The following is a 12,896-nucleotide window of genomic DNA, read 5'->3' on the forward strand; positions in this document are numbered from 1 at the left end:
CATCTAGCACTTCAGAAAAAGTTCCACAGCATGACAACGGAGTACAGGAATTGAGAGAAAGAGCTACTACATCTAGAGCTTCAGAGACAGTACAACACTGTGACACCTGAGTACAGGAAATGAGAGAGAGAGCTACTACATCTAGAGCTTCAGATACAGTACAACAGCGTGAGACCCGAGTACAGGAATAGGGGAAAAGAGCTACTACATCTAGAGCTTCAGAGACAGTACAACAGTGTGACACCCGAGAACAGGAAATGAGAGAGAGCGCTATTACATCTAGAGCTTCAGAGACAGTACAACAGTTTGAGACCCGACTACAGGATAAAAGAGATAGAGCTACTACATCCAGAGCTTCAGAGACAGTACAACAGCGTGAGACCCGAGTTCACGAAATGAGGGAAAGAGCCAGACAATCATGGACTGCACAACATTTTAGCTTAGCATTGGAATGATTACACTATGATCCACATAACGACTACTCACAGCATGCAAGTTTTACCATCAGAAAAATGGAAATGGTTTGTAGTTACTGTCAAGCCAAGAAGTTTAAACCTGAGTCTCCTGGTATTTTCTGCAAAAAGGAAAGTCAAAACCTGCCAGCTGGAAACACCACCAGAAGAACTTTGAAATTAACAATCAGCAAATACTTCAAATAGTTGAAGTATTTTCCTAATAACATCAGAACATACAACTCATGTTTCCAAATGACATTGTACGGCGCCACATCAGTTGTTCAACAACCTGGATTTCCATCCACATTCATGGTGCAAGGGCAAATTTACCATAAAGTGAGATCATGACTTCCGCTGCCAGATTGACCACCAAAATCTCTACAACTATATTTTATTGAAAACAGACTAATAGAAACTGACCAGAGGTGCACCTACATCTCAGGAACAAAATTTCAGATTGTCTTAAAGTTACAAAGGATGTTTCATGAGCACAATGTTCTTATTAAAACATTTAAAACATATGCAATTAACCTCCCTAGCTGTTCATTTCTTTTCGGTTTTATATGTCTAAAAGCGGTACATTGTTTTTCATGAAAATTTACTTTACAGTATAATACAATAGTATGAGTATAGTAAAGTTTGAAACACAAAATCATGTAAAAACAGTAAATTGAATAAATTAAAAAATCTATTTAAAAAAAATACACATTATACTCATACTATTATATATATTGTAAAATAAATGTTCTTGAAAACAATATACTGCTTTTACACATAAAAATCCAATGTATTGCATTCAATACAGTTATTTTGTATTTGTATTGTATTCAGTACAGTACCAATGCTTTGTACAGGTGCAGGATTATGTCTCAAATTCTGCAGTCTATTCCTCTATTAATGCAAGTAGTTTGCTAGCTTTAGCAATTGCAGCTTGACATTGCATGCTATTAATAAACCTGTGACCTACCAGATCTCCTGGATATTTTTCAATTTTTGACTCCTTCAAATGTTTTCCTCTAGACCAGTAATTTTCAACCACTGTGCCGTGGCACACTAGTGTGCCATGAAAGATCTTCAGCTGTGCCATTGGAAATTAGCCAAGTTCGGTGGATTGCCATGGCTACGTAAGTGTGAGTCCTGGCTCAGTTCTGGCTCCGCCCGCTCATGTCAGCAAGGGTTGCCATAGTTCCTGGCTTGTGGTAGCACAGGACCTGTAGTGGGATAAAGGAATAAAGAGGGTGCTCTCCCTCTCGTTGGGTGAGTCATATTGCACTTATGCACATATTGCACATATTGCATTATTGTTATAAATTGAAGGCATATGCTTGTTTCTTTCCCTGTATCCAGTATCTTGATTTCTAGTGGTTGTTAAAATTCTAACTTTCAGGGGATCTAAATATACAGTCCTTTTTTGTAGAGTGGCTTTTACATGTCACTTTACAAATATTTGACAAAGGAATATATATATATATTGTGTGTGTATTATATAAAACGAATATATGTTTAGCATTTTTATTGTTGGTAGATCATTTTGACTTGGTCATTTTAAAAGTAGCTTGCAAGCCTAAAAAGTGTCAGCACCCCATATCCATGTCTTCTAAACAGGCTCAGGTTTCGCAGACTGAGTATAAATAAACTGAGAAACTATATTGTCATTATTTGTACTGTATTAGCCTACAGAGTGTCATTTTGTAACATTTTTGGTTTGTGGTGTGCCTCTGAATTTTTTTCAGTGTAAAAAATGTGCCGTGGCTCAATAAAGGTTGAAAATGCTGCCCTAGACAGTATGTAGCATCCATGTTGTTAGCCTCCAAGTTCATAACTTTACATTTACCAATGTTAAATTTTATTTGCCTTTGACTGCTTAATCTAACAATACATCCAGGTCTGATTGTAGATATTAGACTTCCTGCATGGACTTAAGTCCATTACATAGCTTAGTGTTATCTGGAAACACAGAAATGGTACTTTTATTCCCAAACTCCATGTCTATCTATTCTATATACTCTAGACCAGGGGTCGGCAAACTCTAGCCGGTAGTTTGTTCCCGCCTAACGCCCCCTGGCTGATCCAGCCTAATACAGAGCCGTGGATTGCCGGTTGCCTCTGCCAGGGGTCGTTAGGAACTACCGGAGCCAGAGTTCCGGAGCCGCCTCCTTGCTGTGGCTCCCTTATTTACCGCGACAGCCTGATACCACCTCTGGGATGGTAAATAGGGATCCTTCTACTCGGCAATACATACGGAGGAAGGGATTTCACTTCAGGGGGTGTTCCCTGGTGGGGGCAGAGCCAAAAGGGCGGGACTCGGAGTTTGGCCTGGTGTGCTCCCGCCCACCCCTGAAACGGCCTAGTGGCCATATACGTTTGCCGACCCCTACTCTAGATAATTCAGAGTATGAATCATTAATCACTATTCTCTGGATGTGGTCTTTAAGCCAATTCTCTATCCATTTACAGATTTAATTTTCTAAACCTATAAACCCTAACTTGCATGTTAACTGTCTTTGGGTTCTGTGTCAAAAGCTTTTGCAAAGTCCAGGTGCACTATATCAACTGCTACTCCACTGTCTACCTGTTTACTTACTTCCTCATAAAAGAAGAGTAAATTTGTTTGACAACTTCGATCTTTCTCAAATCCATGCTATCAATTAATATAATCTGGTTCTTCATCAAACTCTCCAGGGTCTTTCCAAATATAGAAGTTAATTGATAATGACCTTGCTCCCTTTTTAAAGATGGGTACCACATTATCGAATCCATTACTACCATACCATTAAAAAAAATTAAAATATAAATAAAAATTAGAAACTTTTACTTTGAAATAAGGAGGGTGTAATCTGTCAGGTCCTGGTGCTTTATCAACCTTGATTTTATCCAACTGTTTCATTGTTTTCTGAATTAAATTTTGTGGTCAAATTTAAATCCAGATTAAAGATTGTAGTATAATGTTTTCTGATTATTTCCATGTTGTATTTCTAAGGATTGTTTCACTAACACTGATGTTTTTTTGCTCTGTTTTTTTATTTTTTTGCCAGGAATCATTAATAGATTGGTGTGATGAAAAAGAACTTAACTTGATTCTAACAACAGGGGGAACTGGGTTTGCTCCAAGAGATGTTACACCTGAGGTAAGCAAATCAATATATATTAATTTCAATAGAAACTTTTTTTCCCCCTCTGCATGGGGACTTTTAAATGTAGAGTGGGAACTAGCAATTGTGACTTCTCTTTTTGAAAATGCTAATTGACTATTATTCTGAACTTATTACTGGTTTATTTTAGTCACTGACAAGGAGGTTGGATGTTACTTACTTTACTGATGTTATTTAGTTATTTTTATCTATATTTTATCTGCATAAATATGGAAATTATATTCCTATCGATGCATATAGATATTCAATTAAAGAAGGTTCATGCACAAATAATAGCTAGTCATTCAAACAGTTTAATTAAGAAAACAAGGTAAGACAATATATATATACATATATATTTACATATTCATAAACAATCTTGAGGTGTAACACTGATCTACATACTTATTTTGGGTGATTGACTTGGACCATTTTGAAGCCAATGTGACAAGATCACAGCTAGTCAACTAGCATTTTTATTAGCATGAATATTTCTAATGATAGGCATACTGTACTAATGTATAACTATATATATAAGCTGTTAGTGTTTTTATGAGATTATAATTTATTTTGTATAATACCTTCATTCTGTTGCACACTGCTATGCATCTGGTTAAACAGTCTAGAAATAAAGTGTAAAGTGTCCCTAAAACCTAGGGTACTCAAAAAGCCATGGCTATGTCCAGATATTGGATAGTCATTCACAACACTCTATCCAACATGACATGATAGGCAAATGTCTCTGTATTCTCAGCAAGAAATAAATCTGTTGATTAACCTACCATGCACTTAAATAAAAAGTTTCTTTCAGTACAAATGTCCCTTTCAAGTATGTAAGATGTTATAGCGCAAGCACTGTAAAGACTACAACACTGTCAAGAAGTATGGTTATCAGCTGACAAGATATCAGTATAATGTTGGAATAGATGCAACAGCATTTATGCTTTAACTATATGGACCTATAATAGCCACAAGATGGCACTGCATCGAATTATTGTGTTCTGTTGTTATGCTGGTGTCTTTCTATTGTTTCTCTTCTCTTCCTTCTTACACCATTTTGTTTTATTGTATTATCCTTTGGTGTACCACAAGTAAAAATATGCTCACAAACTGCTTTGTGGAAGCCTCTGAATGTGATCACTAAAGGACCACATTGTCTAACAGGTAATGGGCACAGACACATTCCAGCTCAGTGAACAGACCGACAGAAGGAGTCTTCAAGGGGTACTGTGATTCACAAGCACAAGTAAGACAACAGCTGTGTGTTCAATCAAGGAAGTGAGACAGAGATGGTTAGCAGCTCTGAACTTAAACTAGCAGTGGCTAAACTGAATAATGAGAATTATCAGGTGTAGAAGTTTAAACTTGAAATGCTGCTATTCAGAGATAACTTGTGGGATATTATTACTACAGACAGACCAGATAAAAATCACCAGGAATGGGATATGAAAAAACAGACAAGCAAGGGCCACAATAAGTCTGTTGGTGGAAGATGACAAGCTTATTCTCATCAGGGACCCACAACACTGCTAAGGGCATCTTAGAGATGCATTGCAAAAATTGCATTAAAGATCCAGCCTGAACAGTAAGCTATTCTTAGTAAGGAAATTGTACAAAATGAGGCTAGGCACTGAAATGACATGCAGGAGCAATGCTGGCGGTTGTGGCGCAGCTCTGGGCAATCAGAGAGGATATAAAATACAGCCACGTATCAGCGATATTGCTATGCAGTTTACCTAAATCATATTGTGCACTGATAAATGATCTGGAAACAAGGCCTGACGCTGAACTGACACTAGAATTTGTCAAAATCAGACTCTCAGACGAATACAAGCGCAGAAAGGAGCAAGCAACAAACAGCACAGGGAGTAATACTGAGGCAGTCCTAAAAACCACAGATACAAAAGCATACAGGAAAAAGAATAGAGTATGCTTCAAATGCAAGAGGCCAGGACACCTTAAAAAAGATTGTTTAATATGGAAAGCCGAGCAAAGGGCAAGAAGTTCTAAACAAACAGTAAGCACTGCGGTAAATGACAGTGACATAGATCAACGACATGGAACTTTTAAAGTAACAAACAGTCAGCCAACCCAGAACTGGTATATAGATTCAGGAGCAACTAGTCACATGACAATTGACAGAAACCTCTTTCCAGACCTGGATTTTAATAACAAAGAAACTATCTGTCTTGCAGATGGAAGTATTAAACCTGCAGAAGGAATTGGGTATGGAATTCTCACCTGTAACATTGCAGACAGTCACAGTCTGACTATACTAGTAATGGACTTGCTGTATGTTCGTAAGCTAGAAGGTGGTCTCTTATCTGTAAGGCGCTTGGCAACTAAAGGACTAATCACAAAATTTCAAGGTGATTAGTGTAAGTTCAATGTGTACTATCCAGAATGGAGAAAATGTGATGGCAATAGCCACAGCGGATAAGCACCTATACAAATTTCACGTGGTATGGGAGCAAGCAATTCTTTGCATGCTTGGGCATAACAACTGCATTCACGTGTGGCACAGGCGCCTAAGTCACAGACATCCTGCTGCTATACAGGAACTGAATAGGCAGAAACTGACAAAATATCTTGTATTGTCAGCCTGTCCAACTGCCAAAAGATGTGAGTGTTGTATTAAAGCCAAAGCTACGAGGGCGAATCCTCCAAAGGTGAGTCAGATTAAAGCTTCAAAACCACTTGATCTCATACACAGATATGTGTGGTCCACACATGGAGATGGTGAAACACAAATCCTGAAGTGTTTGACAATGTGCAGGACTATGCCTTATAACAAAGGCAAGTAACAAATTTCAAAGAAAGCCACTTGTCTTTAGGAGCGATAGTAGAGGTGAATTCACTGGACACAAGGTGGGATAGAGCATCGGGAAACAGTCCCCTATACACCAGAACAAAATCGAGAAGCTGATAGAAAAAATAGAACCCTGATAGAAATGGTTATATGTATGCTGACTGACTCATGAAAAATACTGAGGTGAGGCAGTAATGACAGCTACCTATCTACAAAACAGATTGTACTCCAAGACTGTCAAGAAAACAACATATGAACTCTGGCATGGCGAGAAACCAAGTGTGAAACACATCAGACTTTTTGCGTGTAAAGCCTTTGCCTACATTCCAAAGGAGAAACGCACTAAACTCCAAAATCCAGCAGAGGAAGGTATACTTGTTGGATATGGTGAGAGTTCCAAAGGATTTGAAATTCTGAATCCAATGATTGATAAGGTGGTGATATGCAACAATGGTAACCTTTGTTGTGGACATTAGTAATGATATGATGACTTCACTTGAACAAAATGAAGAAAAGGGCACCGAACAGGTGACGTTCACATCCCCAGAACAAGTGATTGACATTGATACTGGGTTACAAACCATAGACGAGGAGATAGTCTAGCCTAGATACTGAACCGAGGTGTTCAAAAAGGGAAAATAAGGGCAAGCCAACTGAAAGACTTTCATATAAAGCTAATACAGCCTGTATATATGAACCTACATGTTGGGATGACATATCTCAACTTCCAGAAGGGGAAGCCAATACATAGATTAAAGCATCAGAAGAGGAAATTAAATCTCTGCATAACAACCAAACCTGGAAGCTTACAGAACTACCAGCAGGGAGGAAAGCTATTGGCTGTAAGTGGACTTTTCAAATCAAGCACAACAATAATAATACAGTTGAGCGATACCAAGCGAGACTAGTAGCCAAAGGATACTCTCAGAAATATGTAGAGGACTATGATGAGACATTTGCTCCAGTAGTTAAGCACACTACAGTTAGGACATTACTCACTGTAGCAGCCACAAAGAAAATGCAGATAAAGCATTTCAACGTCAAAACAGCTATCTTAAACCGTGAGTTAACAGAGGATATCTACATGGAACAACCAGAAGGATTTGAGATTCCACAAAGGCCAAACCTAGTCTGCTAACTCTAGAAAGGGATCTATGGACTCAAACAAGCAGCTAGAGCTTGGAACATGAAAATCAATGATGTCCTCACAAAGGAGTATTTTCAATGAAACAAGGCTGACCCCTGCTATTAAGAAAATGAGTAGTAGGTGGATCTTTGTGCTCATATATGTGGGCAATCTGCTATGAGCAAGAAGGGGATAACATTGCACTAGTACAGTCTCTCAATGAGGACTTTGAAACGAAAGATCTAGGTGACAAAAAAAATTACCTTGGTATACAGATTGACAGAAAACGGGATGGCAGTTACCTTCTGAACCAAAGTCACAAAATACAAAAATTAATTGAAACCTTCGGATTGGGCGATGCAAAACCAGTTAATGCACCCATGGAAACAAATTACTTATAGGAAATGAACAACATAGGTAATTTACTACCAGACAACTGTCAATACAGAAAGACCATAGGAAAACTACTTTACATTGCTACTGTTACAAGGCCTAACATTGCTGCAGCAGTGGGATTTCTATGCAGAAAGGTATCTAAGCCAAGTCAAATGGACTGGAATGCTGTAAAGAGGGTCATACGTTATCTAAAAGGTACAATACATTTCAAATTAAAGTTGACCTCAACCGGCAAATGTGACCTAGTCCTATATGTTGATGCTAGTTGGCCGGAGATACCGGTGACCGGAAGTCTACTAGTGGTCACTTGTCTCTACTCGCTGGTGGACCTATTAGCTTGACAAGTAGAAACAGTCAACAGTATCGCTTTCGTCAACTGAAGCAGAATATGTCGCAGCAGCACAGGCAAGCCAAGAGCTAGTTTTGCTAAGAGAACTGTTAGCGGACCTGAATCAGAAGCAGACAGATCCAACACAGATATTCCAAGACAACCAAGGTTGCATTGCACTGGCGTATACTGAGCGAGTCAACTCAAGAACCAAACACATTGATGTGAGGTATCCTTTTTTGAAAACATACAGGAACAGAGACAACTTGATCCACAGTACTGCCCAAATGAGAATATGGTTGCAGACATATTTACTGTTAAGCAAGCGGGTGTGGACCCACTGTGCCACTGATTGGGTATGCTCCAGAGGGGTGTAACTAAGCTGCTACCAGGTCTTCACTAGAGCCTCTGATGGTGAGAATAGGCTTGGGCTGCAGGGTAGCTGCCAGGTGCCAATCCAGAGCAATTCCCAGGCCAGTGGCAGCTGACCACAGGAGTCAGGATACCCGGTGCAAGCACCGAGGGTCTTGCCTGGCCAAAAAGGTGATGGCAATCAGACAAAGTCCAGAAACAAGATCCGAGGTTAGGGTCAGGCGGCAATCAGGCAAAGGTCCAAAAACGTAATCCGAAGTCAGGGTCACACTTTTGCAACCAAACTTCACGAAAAAAAATCAATAAATTTATTATAAAATTAAATATAATGCAATATTTTTAACCATAAAAGTTTTTCTCAAGAAACATTAACAAAAATATATGAAAATAAATTGATGATTTGTCATTTATTATGTTTTTTACTTTATATAATTTTTATAATTAAATATCTTTATTAAAGGGATTTATACTAAGTTTTAAGATAACAATAATTATTAATAGTTAACAATATTATTTATCTTCAAAGTTATTAGCTTTGTATTTAGTATTGCACTTACCCTTATGGCCAGAGAATTAAGTAATGCAGAACGTCAAAGAGTGGTAGACCATTATCTGAATGGAAGTGATGCCTCCCAGATAGCAATGGTTTTGTAATCGTACAACCATAACTAAAATAACCAAACCAAGACATACGAATCTTCCGGTAGAGAAATTCACAGTTGGATGAAGCCCATAAGGAGGAGTTAAGCAAGGTAATGTACAAAGATTGCAGAATAAGCCTCAGGGAAATGAAGGATCAATTATTTGTCAAATTTGGAATTGATGTATCTATTTCAACAATAGATAGATGCATTGATAAATTCCAATGGTCATTAAAAAGAACATCTTTAATTCCTGCAAGGCCAAATGATTCCCACTCTCTTCCTGAAAGGCTTAGCTATGCCAACAAAATCCTTGATCTCATTGCTAAGGAAGATGGAAAAAACATCTACTTTCTTAATGAAGTAGGTTTTAACATATCAATGAGAAACAAAAGGGGAAGATCTCCTATTGGGCAAAGGGCGTTTTGTGTTGTGGCTGGAGTGCGTTCCAGAAATTATTCAATTTGTTGTGTAAGGAATAAATTTCGGACCCTCCACTTTCTGACACAATCAAAGAGAATTTCTCAATTTTTTTGATGAGGTTTTGAATGTTTTTAGTGTAAAGAGTGTTTAGCATGCCATCCTAATTATGGATAATGTCACCTTTCATAAAACTAGCCAGGTAAAGAGCTTGGTTGAAAGTAAGGGACACCACCATACTCTCTATTTCCTAATCCTGTTGAGAACATGTTCTCTAAATAGAAATAAGTAGTAGGAAGAAATAGGCTAATTATTTGAGTGCTTTATTAGAAAGCATCAATAGTGTATTTTTAACAATAAGCCAGCAGGATTGCTCAAATTATTATACAAAAATGTTTAGCTTTTTGCCTAAATACCTAAGAGGAAAAACCATTAATGATTAATGAATCATTTCATTAGTACATATTTTTATTTTATGTTTCTTTAGAAAAACTTTTATAGTAAAAACATTGTGTTATATTTAATTTTATAATAAATGTTTTGATTTATGAATAATTAGGGGGTCTACATTTTTTTGTGAAGTCTGAATGCAAAAGTGTGACGATAAAATGAGAAACCCTGTTATATGCCAATGTATTTTCCACCTTGATCGAAGGAAGGCAACATACACGCCATTTAACCACAGAACTACTGGCTAGAAAGCTGATGCTCTACTGTATTGGCCAGTTTAAACAAAAAACTGAAAACAATAAGGTTTTATTTATTGTTTTTTATCAAGTGGATATTAAGTAGTAGCATAGCATGCATAAAAATCAGGAACAGGAACTTTACCAATTTAAAAATATGAACCACATTCTTTGGTAATTTTAAAACAAAAACAAAGCTCAACTACATGAACAAAAACAAAAGCTGTAAAATCTTAAACAGTTTATATATTAAACTTCGAATATAGTTTTAGAAAGAAATAGCTGGTAAATTCAATCCAAAACTAAATCAATGTGATCTTCTGCCATATCCTTTCATAGAAGCTCTAAAATCTGGCTTGGTTTTTTTTAGAGCTGAAAATAGTCTTTCAACACTGACTTGGGTGGGTGGTATTGCTGTTACGGTTCTAGCCACATCACTAATAATCTCAAGTTAAACAAGGATGGCTTCTTCTACAGTCAGTTTCGATAAGCGATCATACTTTTCTACTTTTAGTTCTTTAAAAAAACTCAGTTCTGCTGGAATCTCTTTATTTGGACATTTTCCAGTCGTTTATCTTTCATGCATATGCAACATTGCTTTACTGTTGAAAGTTCCATTTTGTCCAAGTAGGAATCAACGTCCTAATTCTTTATTTGAAGAGGATGATCCTGAGTTACCAGTTCTTATAGCTGCATCTAGTGGTGGTGTTTCAGGTAGTAATCCCTTCATGCTAACTGCTACATCATAGACGGCCTTTTTTGCAGTATCCGTTTGGTCATCACTCAACAAAATTTGGCTCATTGGTTCAACATAAATAGCAGCTAACAAGATTTGATTATCCAGTTATAGATTTTCTCTTTTCTTCATTGAAGATACAATCCCATCAGCTATTAACCCTCCACTTTTGTTCAGGCAAAATATCAAGCTCCTCCATTTCAAGAATACTTTACCAGGTGTTAAATTTTCAGATTGCAAACTCTTGGTTACAGTAAAGGGGTTATAAAGTAGATTTTTCCAGTGCTTTTACTTGTGTCCACTGGCTTTTAGTTAATAAAACATTTTTAAAAGACTTCAAGAAAGTCTTTTAGTTCCAGCAAATGCTTTACCATCAAATAGGTGCTTCCCAAGCGTGTTGTTTGATTCAAAATGGCTCCTTTTCCAGCACGTCATTTCAAAATGGCATCTGTTTTAGGGGCCCTGGCTGTAATAGTTACTTGCCTCAATTTGCCAATTAGAGTAGCTGCATGACGATCTTTCAATCCATCCCCTTTTGCAAGGTGCAGAGTGTGAACAGCACAACACATATGTTGAATAGTAGTATTCTTAGATGCTTCTTCAACAGTGTTATCTGAAATGTCACTATTCTCTTCGCTTTCACTTTCTCCAACACTTGCAGGACTGTCTTCCCTAATATCTGTCTGTCAATTTCTTATCTACGTTATTCATTTTCTCAATTGTGTGCAACATATTAGAAGCATTATCTATCACAATACATAGAATTTGTTCCTTTTTAATTTCAAAATCCTTTAGAACAGCGGTCCCCAACCACCGGGCCGCGGCGGTGTTTTCAGTGGGCCGCGAGTACATGATCCATTATTGAAAACGAAGCGGCACCCAACCACCATCCGCGGACCGGAAGTGGTCCGCAGCGGTGTTTGTATGAGATGCCGGTAAATGTACACAGTAGTCTGTGTACAAGCAATGCGAGCACATGACATGCAGCTCGATTGGCTGTCAGATGTCATGTGATCGCTTTGAAGCAGCAGAGGTGCACAGAGAGAAAAGAGAAGACGCCAGAGTATGTCCCGGTCCTCAGAGAAATTTCCTTCCGTGAAACCGGTCCCTGGGGCCAAAAAGGTTGGGGACCGCTGCTTTAGAACATCCTCCACTAACTTTTGAAGATTGTCACTGATGTGATGTTCCTGGGTGTCCTTTACTTCCAAGTTTCGCATTATTGTTTTATTATTTTCATCAACAAATTTAACATTAATAGCAGAATAATTGACTCTGTGACGTGTGCATGTTTCCATTGTTATGAAGACAAAATTTCCCTTCAGACCTTTTCGCAGTTCTTCCTTTTTACATTTGGCCTCTTCAAGTATAGGTTTCCTTATACTTTCTCTTTCCAGAAAAACACCAAGTTTTTTTTAGCTATTTCTCTGTTTAGGCCTTAAAAGGCTGGCTGTGAAAATAAGGATAGTGGTACACTATTCTTAACTACCATTTCAAAAATTTGTTTTTTTTTTTTAATTTTTCTGGTGTAATTGGTATTGTTACTTTGTCAGATATAAGGAATCTTCTTAGTTGTGTTTGGTCTCCAGTAGATTTTTGAACATTTTTTTTATCCCAGAAATAGATGGAATATTTTCATTGATATCTTTCTCATCCACAACTTCTAACACATTAGGATGAAAACGCTGCAAGTGTCTTTTCAAATTTGATGCTCTTGAAGGTGCATTTTTGTTAAGACCAACTGAAACTGCTCATTTTTCAGCATCATCTTCAAGAATACATTGGCACACGTAATGTTT

The 12,896-nt window shown here is 37.6% G+C and overlaps 1 protein-coding gene across 31 annotated transcripts in view; it reads left to right on the forward strand.

Moving 5' to 3' along the window:
* Positions 1-12,896, forward strand: part of GPHN (gephyrin) — a 401,006-nt gene that overhangs the window by 88,814 nt on the left and 299,296 nt on the right. For all 31 annotated transcript variants that reach the window (XM_072428975.1, XM_072428977.1, XM_072428985.1 and 28 more), the window contains exon 4: positions 3,491-3,583. In XM_072428975.1, the coding sequence (XP_072285076.1) occupies positions 3,491-3,583 (93 nt within the window). The remainder of the gene's footprint in view (positions 1-3,490; positions 3,584-12,896) is intronic.

The sequence above is a fragment of the Pyxicephalus adspersus genome, chromosome 12, assembly GCF_032062135.1.
Source record: "Pyxicephalus adspersus chromosome 12, UCB_Pads_2.0, whole genome shotgun sequence".
NCBI lineage: Eukaryota > Metazoa > Chordata > Amphibia > Anura > Pyxicephalidae > Pyxicephalus > Pyxicephalus adspersus.